Source organism: Chelonoidis abingdonii, chromosome 22 (genome assembly GCF_003597395.2).
Source record: "Chelonoidis abingdonii isolate Lonesome George chromosome 22, CheloAbing_2.0, whole genome shotgun sequence".
NCBI lineage: Eukaryota > Metazoa > Chordata > Testudines > Testudinidae > Chelonoidis > Chelonoidis abingdonii.
This window is the reverse complement of record NC_133790.1, coordinates 19,631,863-19,646,750: the sequence shown is the minus strand read 5'-3', so window position 1 is coordinate 19,646,750 and position 14,888 is coordinate 19,631,863. Positions and strand designations below refer to the sequence as shown.

Below are 14,888 nucleotides of genomic sequence, written 5' to 3'. Positions count from 1 at the left end.
AGGCCAATAAGCCTAACTTCAGTATCTGGCAAATTGGCTGAAATGATAGTAAAGCTCAGAATTATCAGACATAGAGATGAACTTGATATATTGGGGAAGAGTCAACATGGCTTTTGTAAATGAAAAAAATCACACCTCACCAATCTATTAGAATTTTTAAGGGTGTAAACAAGCATGTGGACCAGGATGATCCAAAGGATATAGTATACTTTGACTTTTGGAAAGCCTTTGATAGCAAAAGGCTCTTAAGCAAAGTAAGCAGTCATGTGATAAGAAGGAAGGTCTTTGCATGGATCAGTAACTGCTTAAGGATAGGAAACAAAGCATAGGAATAAATGGTGAGTTTTCACAATGGAGAGAAGCAAATAGTAGGGTGCCCCAGGGATTTGGATTGGGACCAGCGCTGTTCAACATACTAATAAATGGTCTGGAAAAGGGAATAAACAGTGAGGTGGCAAAGTTTGCAGATGATATAAAATTACTCAAGATATTTAAGTCCAAAGCTCACAGCAAAGAGTTGAAAAGGGATCTCACAAAACTCAACAAAATAGCAGATGAAATTCATAATCCCAATGATACATATAAAATGATGGGATCTAAATTAGCTGTGGTGCAGAGAACCTCCACAAGGGTTACACACCACTTCAGTCCCACCTGCATCCCCATTTAGCCTGTGGCCATCCAGTATGAGATGTCATTAACCCTTCATTTGCTGGATTAAAATAATAACCAAAACAAACATCAGACACAAGTAATGCAGCCTGAGGAACTGAGCAAAAGGAAAACAGGCCCTGATTCAGCAGAGCAGTTAAGCACGTGCCGACCTTTAATTAAGTTAAACATCTAGGTGAGTCACTCCTGAATGATTCAACAGTTAGAGTGTGCATGTTAGCTCTTACTCGTGAGCTTTTACTCACCTGAGTTAGTCCCATGGATTTCAAGAGGACTGTTCGGGTGAAGAAGTGCTCACCAATGGGTGACATTCACCCTGTGCAGAGGACCTGTATAATGGCTATGCACCACTGAAATCCTACATCAGGGCTTTTAAGTTGAGTTTAAAAGGCTCTGCATAGGCCTATGCAGAGCCTAAGCCCAGGGGTGACTTCACCCTATTATGGGTAAGGAACACATGACCCAGCCTTCAACTGGATGAATGATGAAGTCACTTAACAATCAAATCAGCAAGTGCCACATTAGAGGTGTGAGGGGATTTCTAATAACCCAAAACATCTTCCCTGGAAGAGCAACACATCTATAGCTGAGAATTAGACAGAACCCCTGATGCTCACCCACAGCTGGGCCTGCGCAGAATTCTCCTGCTCATCACGTGTTCCCAAGCCCACGCCACACTTAACAGTGTTAGTGTTTGGGGGAGTGTGCTTTAGAACCTCTGTCAGGCCTGAAAACCACTGTCCAGGGGCTTATCTAAGGTCTGGTCCATTAGAGTCAAGGGAGCTGTGTCACTGACTTCAGTAAGTGCAAGATCAAGTGCTGTAAACAGCTCCAACTATAGCCCATTACTGAGGAAACAAGGCTGGTACCATTCACTCCTCTGGCCGTGCTGAGCTGACACACACCAGGCACTAAGGAGAGTTTGTATTTACAGTCAGAGGAAGGGTCCAGTGCCCTGGTTTAATTCAGAAGAAACCAGCTGAGCACGGACACAGCTCACAGCCTAGATGTTTACTGGCCCTGCCCTTGATGAGAAGGGCCTCACATGCCCACACTCTGCTGGGCAGCAGGCCCCAGAGCTTCTCTCCTAAGGTGAGGGGCAGGGAATAGCCCAGCGATGGTGAGAGTCTCATGGCAGCTCTGTCCAGGGAAACAGCGCAGGGATTTACTGCTGAGAACAGCTGGGAAATACAGAGCAAATGGCTGTTGGTGGCACTGAGTTAATTTCTAAAGGCAACTGGGGGGTCCCATGAGGAAAGTGCTGATGTCTCCTGAATACTGGACATAGACATGCTCTCTATTGATACCAGCTTTGTCTTGTACTGGTACCTACAGGGGCTGGAGCATATTCCAGCATATGCCAGCTGTACGATGGACATGGCTTTTACAAGCACCAAAGGTTCTGAGCATCTTGACTGGCTCCTGGCTTCCAGGGAGACTGACAGTAACACCTATATCTGATCCACTGCTGGTCAACCATCCAGGACTGTCGATTAATCCAAGAATTAACAATTAATCTTTAATTAAAGATTATGTCATGTGATGAAACCTCCAGGAATACATCCAATCAAAACTGGCAACCCTACTGCAGGGATCAGACAGAGCGTGGGGTGATTGGTTTCATGGAACATGGATCTTGAGTCATTCCCTCTGGAACGTCCAATGTGGAGGCTTCACCAGACCCCTGCATGGATGGCTCAGCTGCGAGCGAACACAGGACGCCATGACTCAGCTCCGTGCAGAAGAGCTGTGCCCAGTGACTCAGAATGACCCCCTGGTCCCCTCACCCATCTGAAGATCCTGATCGGGTAAGTTGGGACAATCTGGGAGGGGATGTCTTAGCTTCTCACAGACAGGCACAGAGAGGCTGCACTATTCAGGGAGTAGACGAGGACAGCACATGGTTTGGATCACATCCGAGCCACCCGTGTGCAGCCCCTGGCATGTCTGACCTGTCTTTTCGCAAACACTTACTGGTGGGTCACAGGGACATGCTGCACCTTAATTGTCTAGAAAGATGCTGGTGCTCCCAGAGGTGTGGGGTCATGGACACATGGTTTCTAAGTACGGTTATTGTATCCATAACATACACCATTGAATCCATTCAATACTGACAGCTAATGCGCCACATTCCTTCCATGACGCAATTCCACCAAAGTCACGACAATGGCACCAGTGATGAATTTGGCCCAGTACTGGCCTGTCATGGCCAAATGGCAGTAGAAGGACCAACACACAGTCCAGTTGTGTACATGCCTCCAGCACCCACAATGATTCTCCACGGGCTCCAGCCACAGCCACATAAACACGCAGGCAGATCCACAGCCTGTGTGGGGGTTGGGGGAGCGCTGTAGTGGGGGAACCCAGCGCCGTAGCAGAACACAGAGCTCCTTTGCTTCTCTCTCGGTACCTTTACAGCCTCAACCACTGTTGTGCCTGAGCATCTCTGAGACACGATAGAACTTATCCTTATACCACCCTGTGAGGCAGGGAAGTGCTACCCCCATTTTACAGATGGGGAATGGAGGCACAGAGATGAGATGACTTGCCCAGGGATACAAAGTCTGTGGCAGAGCCAGGACATAGACCCACGCACCTGACTCCCATGCCAGTGCCTTACCTACAAGACCATCTTCCGCGCTCTTATGTGGGCTGTGTGCGGGGACCAGGATTTGGCCTTATTGCGAGTTGTCCCAAGGAATACTCCATTGCTTCACTTCCCAATGGATCTTCAATCCTTCGATTGTATGATGAGTTTCTCCAGAAAGGATAAACCTGCCAGTGGAAATTGCCCCGCGTCTCTTTTTCCCTACTTGGGCAGTGGTGGCGACCTCTCCCTGCCTTCAACTGGGACAGGTTTTTGTACTGCCCTGTGTCACTGTGGTGGGTCTTCGGTGGAGGAACCCAGCTGACCGTCCTTGGTAAGTCACTGAATTACTCACAAATTTTCCTTCTCCTCGATGTATTGTACATTTTCCATGATTTTTTTCCTGATTACTTTGTCTTCATGCCGGGCTCAGGACTCTTCTCACTTTATAAATGGACCTTCACACAGTGTTGGGAATAATGTTTAGTCTCTCTGGATAGTCATAGCAGGTGTACACGGCCCATACTGGCTTTTCTTTTCTTTTCCTAATGAAGAGAAGTTTGAATTTGCCCGTAAAACCTACTGAGATTCTTTCACTGGGTCCCCAGTTACGATGACCTAGTGTTAGCCCCTTAAGGAAAAGATTTTCCCGCTTTTTCTTTCAAGGTATGAACTATTTCTCAGTAGCACTGGGTATTAGTCAGTGTATGAAAGAAACTCAGAGCCAGGTTCTCAGGTTCTGCACTGTCCTAGCTCCATTGTCTGCAACAGAGCTCCACCATAACTCATCCCAGGCTCCGACAGACAGGTTTCCAATCCCATGAAATCTAATGTTCTATAAAAGTTATTGGTCCCTGGTAATTTAAAATCTGAGTTTTTCGATGCTGTTGGAGGGAAATGCTTAGCACTGAGGGCTGGGCAGAAAATACAGTTTTATTCTGTGAGTAATTTCAGAAAAAGCAAAATAAAAAAAAAAATCAATTTTCATCTCAATGGGTCCAAAATCCCAAACAAGTATTTTCAGCTGAAAACCAAAAATGCTTCAGTTATTGACAGGTTTTGGTTTAAGATTTCCATTTTTTCCATTTTGGGATTTTTAACAAAAAAAAATTCTTTTTTTTTTCTTTTTGAGAAAAGCAGATACTTCCAACAAAAATTTACATTCAATTGAAAACCAGTTTTCCACTGAAAACAGTTTTGATGGGTCATTTTCAACCAGCCCTATTTGTAGCATTGCTCTGTTAGAGCTAGACAAGTGACTGAAAAATTTTTAAAAATAGAAAGCCAGTTCCTCATATGGTGTAAATCCATGTCGCTTCCTTGCCAGCAATGGATGCACTGATTTACATTTAACCTGAGTGAGTCTGATTGCACTGACTGACTTACTCCTGACCCAGAGGATCCGTTCCATTGTACCTTGGATAACTGTAGCTACCACTGGAGTTCAGTTTAAAAATGCAACCCAACCCCACCCAAAACCTTTGAAATATGCAGAGGGGGGTTGAAGCAGCCTGCAGGGAGAGAGGGTTTTAAAGAGGTTGCACTAATTGTCTCCCTCGAGCCTGGGGCACACTAATGAGGTTGCTAGCCAGTCTGAAAGGCTGGACGGCTTCCTAGAAGCTGGGTTCTGTGTCTGCCAAGCTCAGAGCTCAGTGATCAGGATGCTGGTTGGACCAGCCAGCTTCAGTTACAAAACAGCCTTGGGGACCTGATGGACCTGGCTAGCCAGAGCTCAGTGAGTCACAGCAGTATTAGCTCAAACACCACTGTTGGCTGCTTTGTCCTACGTAAAGAATGAAATAATTAAGGCCCAGACAGCAACAGCCCTACTCATGCCAAGTGGCAAATTGCTTCTCATACAGTCCCACTAATGTAAATGGGACCAACCGCGTGTGGAGTAAGGTGTAACCTGGCGTGATGACGAGCATCCCAATCTGGCCCCCACGACAAGGCTGGTGCATAAACGTTAGCAAGGATTTAAAATTTCCCCAAATTTTTGTGCCCTTCCTAAGCAGGTCGTGCCTTCAATGTCTCCCTGCAGTTACATAGCACCAGGCTAGGGCCCCAGAGAATCTATTCTGAACCCACCATGAAATCAACCCTCATTGTGGGATTTTGCAAAGTCCCTTTTCCTCTTCTCTTCAACCCCATCCAGCAAAGCGCTCAGACGCACACTGGATCGGGCCCTATAGCAGGGATTGGTCCCATAAACGAGTTTGTACTTTACAGCTGCTGAAAATGTTTCAACAACAAGCTTGCTTGGTAACTCGGCTGTTCAGCAACAAGAACAGGCAACCAGAGTGTGGTAGGAGGTTGTTTGTCACCCAGGTGTTAATCAGAAGATCTGACCCTTAGCAGAGGGACCTAAAGACCCAGATAGACAATGAGAATTCAACAATGGGTTTATTGACCCACTCGGCAGAATAGAGAATTTATCCCTGCTGTGGAATTCCATAGGATGATTCAAAAACAAACTCTCTCTCTCTCTCAAAACTGTACAGAATTTTGTACTACTTTCTATTAAAAAAAAAAACTATTTAATGCATGTAGCTCTCCTTCCTATGCTTTGGATCCTACTGGTTTTTTGTAATTATCTGTTATAGCACTTTTTTTCCATTAGGAAATATGGGGGTTATCCCCAGATTCCTCTGTGCCTCTAGTGAAACAGCCCCCAAGGCCTGAACAGACAAATTAAACTCTAAGCTTAAACCCTAAGAAATAGCACCAAAATAATAAATAGAACGTAGTCCTAGGAAAGTACTTATCTGCTGTTTTTACATTTCTAAGATGGGCACAAGGCCAAATGACCTAGATGTTTTCTCTGTGAATGGCTCTCACTATCTCATACGCAGATCGTCTGTTCTTGAGAAATGAGAGAGAGGAGAGAGAGAGAGAGAGAGAGTTTTCACCATGGAAATATCTTCCGAGCTAATTCAATGAGTAGCACCTTTATCTGCACTAAACAGCAACATTTGAGAAGGAAGGTGCTACTGTATGTGAGGAAGGGGATCAAAATCTAGCACTTAATAATGAGGAATTCTGTGCAAACTGCCTAGGTTGCCAGCTGTTTAGAAGTCATATTTCTCCATATCCGACCAACGATGAATTCAAAGGGGAGCTTGGAAACAATACTGATAATACTTCACACTTCTACAGCATCTTCCACCAAGTGTCTCAGCACTTTAGAAATATGTAAAAACACATAAACCTTGAGAAAAAGCCTGTGTGCGGAGAGTTCAGTGATGTGATCCCCTTTCATGGGCAGAGAGATCAGTGACTTCATCAGATTCACAGAGGAAGCCTGTGGCAGAACTAGGAAGGGACCCCAAGTGTCCAGATTCCCAGTCCTGTGCCTTAACCAGGAGAACACCTCAGATAATTACCCTGCCACAACGCTTGTGAGAGGTTGGACTTGTTGCACTGCAGAGATCTGGAATTTCTTGTATTCTGCACTGGCAATCTCTATCTTGGGTTTTCTAACACTGAGTTTTCTTGTCTTGTAGGTCAGCCAAAGGCATCTCCCACCGTGCACCTCTTCCCTCCATCCTCAGAAGAGATAAAAACAAAAAGCAAAGCCACGCTGGTGTGTCTGCTGGACAGCTTTTACCCAGGGTCAGTCCAAGTCACCTGGAAAGCTGACGGCCAGCAGATCTCCACTGGAGTGGAGACGACCAAACCCTCCAAACAGAGTGACAACAAGTACATGGCCAGTAGTTACCTGTCTCTGGATGGATCAGCTTGGAAGAGCCATGAGAGCTACACCTGCCAGGTGACACACGACGGGAAGAACTTCGAGAAGTCCCTGAAGAGCTCAGAGTGTTCTTAACCCTCTGACCCCCAGAGGGCTCAACCGGGGGTCAGAGGGTTCCCCAAGGGAGCCAGGATCTGTCCGTAGCATTCCCATAATGCTGATGTCCAACAAATCTGCTTCCTATTTTAGGTGGGGGATTTTATCAATCCATACGACACCGTCTTTATTCCCACGTCCCCACTGTTCTCACCCCCCCTGCATTCCCTGGAATTGTCCTTCCTGCTTTAGTCTCTGATGCAGCCTTGTGATGATATTAATAAAATCAGAAAAAATTGACTATCGCTGTGACTGTGAAGAGTTTAACTTCTTCTGTGCCTTTTACACCTCGTGTATTAATTGCAATATTCACCTTCTCTTCCAATAAAATCAATTTACCTTTTATCAGCTAATATGGTTTTCTTTTTAGGCTGGGTCAATGCTCAGCTGGGTCACTAGCCCTGCAGAGAGCAGCCTGCTCTGTGAGTTAGTATTGAGTCAACCTCTGCCTGAGCATGAGGCAGATTCCAGCTCCCTGCTTCTCCCTGAGCATTAGTCATTCTTCAAGTAGCCTCACTGGAGTCAATGGGCTGTTGGCTGAACAGCTCAACACTCAGAGGAATAAGTGGCCAAATCTGTCCCAAAGAAGGAGGGGCATGACACTGCTGATGACGGTTACCTGTGATAGTCTGTAAACAGAGTTTCTGGCCACTTCTGATCAGTAGAGACCCAAACCCTTCTTTGGAAAAGTGGCTTTTAATATCCTGCAAACACCACCTTAGGTGACAGCTCTCAACCCACCCAACTAGCCCCCTCACCAGGTTCAGCTGTACATGGAAATCTACCTGAATTAAACCAATGCTGCTGGCCACTGTGTGACACCTATTGTGCTTCAGCCAAAGGGGAAGGCAGTGACCCGTATGTCCAGTTTGACCACCTATGTACATGGGTGAAGTGCTTTGGGAGCCTTCACATTCAAGATGCTTTTCAAGTGAAAGTAGAACATTACTGGTGATCTGGATTCTCTGGTATCACTCAGGTCTGTGTTACTTCTGGGGTGCTGTACGATTTGGGCCTTGACAGGCCAGAGCAGATAGTCTGTGTCTCATTAAAAACCGATGAGTTGTGCTGGGGGATTGGGTTCATGTGAGAGTGGATACTCTGAGGGGCACTTTGGGATCTGTCCGACCCTTCCCAGACAGCAGCACGCACCGCGTGTACAGCTGGGAATTTGCATCACAGAGAACGTTTATCATGGACCCCTGAGCCATGCTGGGCCAGCCAGCCAAAGGAGACCCATGAACACTGATTCCCCTACAGCCCTGGGGCCAGGGAGGTAAAGGGATTCATTTGTATCCCATGTGCCACATATATGTCACATCCCACCGTGCTACCACCACTCACAATATGGGTTACATGGATGGATGGCCAGTCATGCACTGCCATCTCCTACAGAAGGGAATAAGGGGGAAAAGGAGCAGAGGGAGGATGAAATATGGAAAAGTTTTCAACAATGAGGGTTTTTTTAACCTTCACATGTAGTATTTTTAACATCCCCAAACACACTGTCCCACCCTCCCAACACACTCACAGAACTGTACTTTTGGGGGCTAAGATTTCCAAGTGATGATTTCTGGAGCACCAAGAGTGTGCAGAGCACAGAGGGGACAATGGCTCTCAGAAGTTCTCGGGAGCTTACAATGCAATGATGACAGTAAAGGGATCAGACAGAGCGTGGGGGGGGGGAAGTCAGGGGAGAGTGAGCATATGCCATGAAGAGTTGGCTGCCAGAACCTATTGGTGTGCGCTGATTTTAACACTACTTCATTGACAAAAAGGCTCTGAAAGAGATTAACTTCCTTTGCTCAATGTTTAGGAATTGGTCCTGTTCCCTCGCACATGTGAACTGCAATAGACTGATGAATGGACTGAAAAACTGCATGAAGTATTTAGGGTATTTTCAAAAATGACTCACTCCATTAAAAGTCTAAGTTCAACTGGAAGTCAATAGGATTTAGGAGCTCCTCAAAATCCCACAAGGCGCCTACCTGTACATTAAATGCTTAAATACCTTTAACACTCCAGGCCTAAGTGCTTTAGTCACTTCTGACAATGAGACTTAGGCACTTTTGATCACGGCTCAGGCCTGCCCTCCACTTCCCAGGGAATTCTCGCAGGGTATGAGACGGAACCACTCAAGTCACAGGAGCTTCCCCACCAACTTCAGATAACTTGTTAAACACAGCACATGATCCCTCTTGGCTTCAACTATGGCCCATTACTGAGGAAACGAGGCTGGTACCATTCACTCCCCGGCCGTGCTGAGCTGACACACACCAGGCACTAAGAGGAGTTTGTATTTACAGTCAGTCAGAGGGAGGGTCCAGTGCCCTGGTTTAATTCAGAAGAAACCAGCTGAGCATGGACACAGCTCACAGCCTAGATGTTTACTGGCCCTGCCCTTGGTGAGAGGGGCCCCACACGCCCACACTCTGCTGGGCAGCAGGCCCCAGAGCTTCTCTCCTAAGGTGAGGGGCAGGGAATAGCCCAGTGATGGTGAGAGTCTCATGGCAGCTCTGTCCAGGGAACAGCGCAGGGATTTACTGCTGAGAACAGCTGGGAAATACAGAGCAAATGGCTGTTGGTGGCACTGAGTTAATTTCCCTTCAGAAAAGTTCTGATCTCTGCTTCATACTGGATATTGGTACCAACATTGCCTTGTATTGGTACTAACAGGGTCCCAGCAGAAGATTGGTGGAGATCGGTTTCATGGCACATGGATCTTGAGCATTCTTGACTTGTTCCTTCAACATGTCCAGTGTGGAGACTTAACCAGCCCCCAGCATCCTTCAGCCAAAAGTGAACACAGGACGTGCTGTGCCCAGTAACTCGGAGCGACTCCTGTCCCGATGGACTATCTGGAGATCCTGATCAGGTAAGGCAGGACCACGTGTCATGGGATGTGGTAGCTTCTCACTGACAGGTGCAGGGAAGGCTGCACTATCTGGATGAGAGACAAGGACAGCATGTGGTGTTGGTTTCCTATCCACACACATGCAGCCCCACATGGCAGATCTGTTTCTTTGCTGACACTTGTTGGTGTGACGCTAGGATAGTGTTTAAACTATGTCTGTAGAGATGCCAGCGCTCCCAGGGGTGTGGGCTACAAACACGTGCTTTGGAAACAGGGGTATCCCCGACATGAAATACACGATTGGATACATTAAATACTGGCAGCAAATGGGCCTAATTCTACTCTGCTATAATTCTCACAAGTCACTATAATTGCACTAGGGTTGAACATGGCTCAGCATGTTCACTATCAGCATCCCAAAGAAATCTGTCAGTCCCTCCCTCCTGGGGACCTACGAGGGGCAACTGGCAGGGGAAGGACCAACAACTTAGCAGCCCCAATTCAACACTCTCTGCATCCCCTCCTTGAACCCCAGTCTCCTGACTCCCACTCCAATGCCTTAACGACAAGATGATCTTCTGCTCTCTTATGTGATGGGCATGCATGGACCAGCATCTGGCCCCATATGAGCTCTCCCAAGGAATACTCCATTGCTTCACCTCCCAAAGGATCTTCATTCAATCAATTGTACTATGAGCTTCTCCAGAAACGAGGAACATTCACTCTCATGCAGAGCCAGCAGAAGTTGTCCCATGGCCATTTTCGCCATACATACAATGGTGGCGACCTCTCCCTGCCATTGAACGTGACTGGTTTTTGTACAGCCATGTGTCACTGTGGGTTGTCTTCGGTGGAGGAACCCAGCTGACCGTCCTTGGTAAGTCACTGAATTACTCACTGTCTTTCCTTCTCAATGCCAATACCGTCATGTTTTCAGGATTTTTAGCTCCTTTTCTGTCTTGGTGCCAGGCTCTGGTCTCCTCTCACTTTATGCACAGACCTTCCCAAGGGGTTGAGAACAATGTTTAACCCATGGATAATCAGAATAGTGTGTACATGTTGCATGCTGGATTTTCTTATATTTTCCCTCTGAAAGGGGTTTTGAATTTGCCCATGAAACCTGTGCAGATTCTGCTGTCAGGTACCATTTTCTAAGTAACTGGTATTAGCTTCTTCAGGGAAATATTTCCACCCCAAAGATTTTTTATTTCTTAATTTTCATGGGTTTTAATGGACTAGACATTTCTTATTAGCACTCCATTTTGTCTCATATGTGAAAAGGCCAGATTCTCAGCCAAGGAAAAACAAAATAGTCCCATTGTCTTCAATAAACCTACCCCAAAACTCATCCAAATCTCTTTAAGATGGGCGTAAAATACCTTGAAACCTAATGTGATGTAGAAAATAATGTGTTTGTTGCAATCTAAAACCTGATTTGTCTGGTTAGATTGAAGAAAATTCAAATTAGTGAGAGCTGGTCATGAAATAGGGTTAAATTTGCTGGAAATTTTCAACAAAAATTTAAAAAAAACTCTTTTCATCTAAATTTTCAGTAGAAAATTTTGACTGTTTGGCAAAAACCCAAAACCCAAACACTAAAACGTTGTCACCGAACAATTACAGAAAAGCCGGGCTGGGTGGATGGAGGGTGGGCAGGAGAAATCAGAGTTTAGGTGAAAATATTTGGTTTTCAGATATTGCTTTTCCAGCGATGAAAAAAGATTTTTTTTTCTAGATCTGCAGAAACTTTCTGCAAAAACTTCCATTTAGATAAAAACCCAATTTTTAATTGACAAGAGATTTGATAAGTAATTTTTATATCCCTATTTGCGGTATCCTTTTAGAGCAAGTTCGGAGATTGATATTTTTCCAATATAAGAACAGATCTTCATGTGGTGTAAATCAGTGTAGCCCCCTTGGCAACAATGGAACTACACTGATTTACCCTTACACTGAGGGAATGTAATTGCATTGACTGACTCATTCCTGACCCGGAGGATCAGTTCCATTGTACATTGGATGACTGTAGCTATTGTGGATTTCAGTTTGGAAATACCACTCAAACCTGATTTTCTGACAGTGCTGAGGGACACCCAACACCCATGAAATATGGAGAGTTACAGATAAATGGGGTGGGTTTGGAGCAGCCTGCGGAGCGAGAGGGCTTGAAAAAGGTGGCACTAATTGCCTCTCTCACGCCTGGAGCACACTAACGAGGTTGCTGGCCAATCTGGAAAGGCTGGACGTCTTCCTAGAAGCTACGTTCTGTGTCTGCCAGGCTCAGAGCACAACGACCAGGATGCTGGCTGGGCCAGCAGGCTTCAGTTACAGTAAAACCTTGAGGAGCAGATAGATCTCGGCTAGCCAGGGCTCAGTAAATCAGGGCTGACTGTGCTACCTCAGACAACATTGTTTGTAGCTTTGACCTGTGTAAAGCGTGAAATAACTACAGCCCAGGCTGCACTGAGCCTATTTGTGCTTAGTAGCACCTTGCTCTTCAAACAGGCCCACTGACATCAGTGGAACCAACCGCTTGAGGAGTAAAGTGCTACCTGGAATGTGGAATAGTGTCTCAGTTTGATCCCAGGTGTCTAGCTGTTAAAAGTCTGAGGAATTTTTAACCCCCTGGTCCACCCGTTCCAAAGACAGAAGGACCTTAATTGTCTCCATATCTCTATGCAGTAACATAGCCAAATATCAGGCTAGGGCCTGGGAAACTCGACTCTGCGCCCACTGGGAAATCCTGCAATGTCCCTTTTCCTCTTGTCTTGGACTCTGATCCAGCAAGGCACTGAGACACATACTGGCTCGAGTCCTTTGGTCGCATAAAGGCTTCTGAAAACATTTCAGCAACAAGAGTATCCAGCATATAACACACTGCAATGAAAGGCTATTTCCCAGCCAAGAGCCTTGCAGATCTGACCCTTAGCAGAAAGACCTACAGAATGTGATAGAAACTCCTCAATGACATCATTGACTTACACTGCGGAATTTAATATATTGAAACTTTATCTGTGCCATAAAATACCATAGATTGGTTCGAAAGAGCTCTCGCTATGAATGTTCTGTACTATTTTACAGTAGTTTCCATATAACGCTATCAATGTGTCTAGATCCCCGTCTCATCCTTCGGATCATACTGGTTGCTTTGTTATTCCATTTTATAGGATTTTTCCATAAGGAGAAATGTGAGTTACCCCACATTCCTTTCTGGCCACTGATGTGGTTTCTGGTGCCCTAGCCACATGCATTAAAAACTCTAAGCAAGTTTAGACCCTAAGAAATAACCCCGAGCAAGTATCCAGAACACAGTCCAAAACCCTCAGAAAGCTGATTTTAGATTTTTTTAAATGAAGCACAATGTAGAATGAACTGCAGCTTTTCTCTGTGAACCACTTATGTTAGAAATCCAAGGCATATAGATTGCAACCTACTATTTTGCTCACTTTCATAACAATAATTTGTATCTTTAGCGCCAACACTGTACACTTTGAAGGCCCCAAGCTGTGGGAGTTATGGGTCCAGGAAGAATACAAGATCAAGCCTTCAAGGATTAAAGTGATATCCCCTTTCACAGGCATAGGATCAGTAACTAACTAGGCCAGCTTCACAGAGGAAGCCTGTGGCAGAGCAACGATTGGACCCCAAATGTGCTGATTCCCAGCCCTGTGCCTTAACCACAAGAACATCTTACATCTCAGATAAGAATTACCCTGCCCACGAGGCTTGTGAAAGGTTGGATTTGTTACACTGCAGAGATCTGGAATGTTGAACATTCTGCACTGGCAGTCTCTGGATTTGGGTTTTCTAACACTGAATCTCCTTGTCTTGTAGGTCAGCCAAAGGCATCTCCCACCGTGCACCTCTTCCCTCCATCCTCAGAAGAGATAAAAACAAAGAGCAAAGCCACACTGGTGTGTCTGCTGGACAGCTTTTACCCAGGGTCAGTCCAAGTCACCTGGAAAGCTGATGGCCAGCAGATCTCCACTGGAGTGGAGACGACCAAACCCTCCAAACAGAGTGACAACAAGTACATGGCCAGCAGTTACCTGTCTCTGGATGCATCAGCTTGGAAGAGCCATGAGAGCTACACCTGCCAGGTGACACACGACGGGAAGAACTTCGAGAAGTCCCTGAAGAGCTCAGAGTGTTCTTAACCCTCTGACCCTCAGAGGGCTCAACCGGTTCCCGTGTCAGTCTGTAGGGGGTTCCCCAAGGGAGCCAGGATCTGTCCGTAGCATTCCCATAATGCTGATGTCCAGCAAAACTCCTTCCTATTTTAGGTGGGGGATTTTATCAATCCATACGTCACAGTCTTTATTCCTACGTCCCCACTGCTCTCACCCCCCTGCATTCCCTGGAATTGTCCTTCCTGCTTCAGTCTCTGATGCAGCCTTGTGATGATATTAATAAAATAAAAAAAAATTGACTATCGCTGTGACTGTGAAGAGTTTAACAACTTCTGTGCCTTTTACAGCTCATGTATTAATTGCAATATTCACCTTCTCTTCCAATAAAATAAACTTATCTTTTATCACCCTATATGGTTTTCTTTTTTGTAAGGATCTTGTTGGCTTTGGTGTTTCAGACAAGCTAATGTGAAGTGACACTAAGTGATGTGTCATATCGTGGAGATCAGGGGAGGGATCATTACCCAAGCTGTGACTGTTCTCCCCAAGACTGGTCACTCTGGCTCTCAGCCAGCCTTGTGTGAGGTGTGACAATTGCTGCTGCACAAATCTCTCTGCAGAGCACACATTGTGTTAGGGAATCCCCGGGTGATACTGGGCTGCATGAGAGCGTAACGCAACCCCCGTGGGTCTGCAGCCAGCCCTGCTTGTGCTGGGATCCTGGCAACTCCCAACAGAGCAGCAGGGCTAGGCTGGGTCAATGCTCAGCTGGGTCACTCACCCTGCAGAAAGCAGCCT

At 46.0% G+C, this 14,888-nt stretch overlaps 3 gene segments (V, D, J or C); all 3 read left to right on the top strand.

Moving 5' to 3' along the window:
* LOC116815929 (immunoglobulin lambda variable 5-39-like) overlaps positions 1-7,451 on the top strand; it is a 114,033-nt gene extending 106,582 nt beyond the window's left edge. The window contains 2 exon segments of the V gene segment in view: positions 3,557-3,593; positions 6,763-7,451. Of these exon segments, the coding sequence occupies positions 3,557-3,593; positions 6,763-7,085 (360 nt within the window).
* The window catches only part of LOC142045840 (immunoglobulin lambda variable 3-21-like), a 100,785-nt gene that overhangs the window by 55,938 nt on the left and 29,959 nt on the right, over positions 1-14,888 (top strand).
* Positions 10,786-14,394, top strand: LOC116815930 (immunoglobulin lambda constant 1-like; the record flags this gene model as incomplete). The annotated part of the segment is given in 2 exon segments: positions 10,786-10,837; positions 13,795-14,394. Coding segments are annotated over 2 exon segments (375 nt in total), but the record flags the coding sequence as incomplete, so codon positions are not given.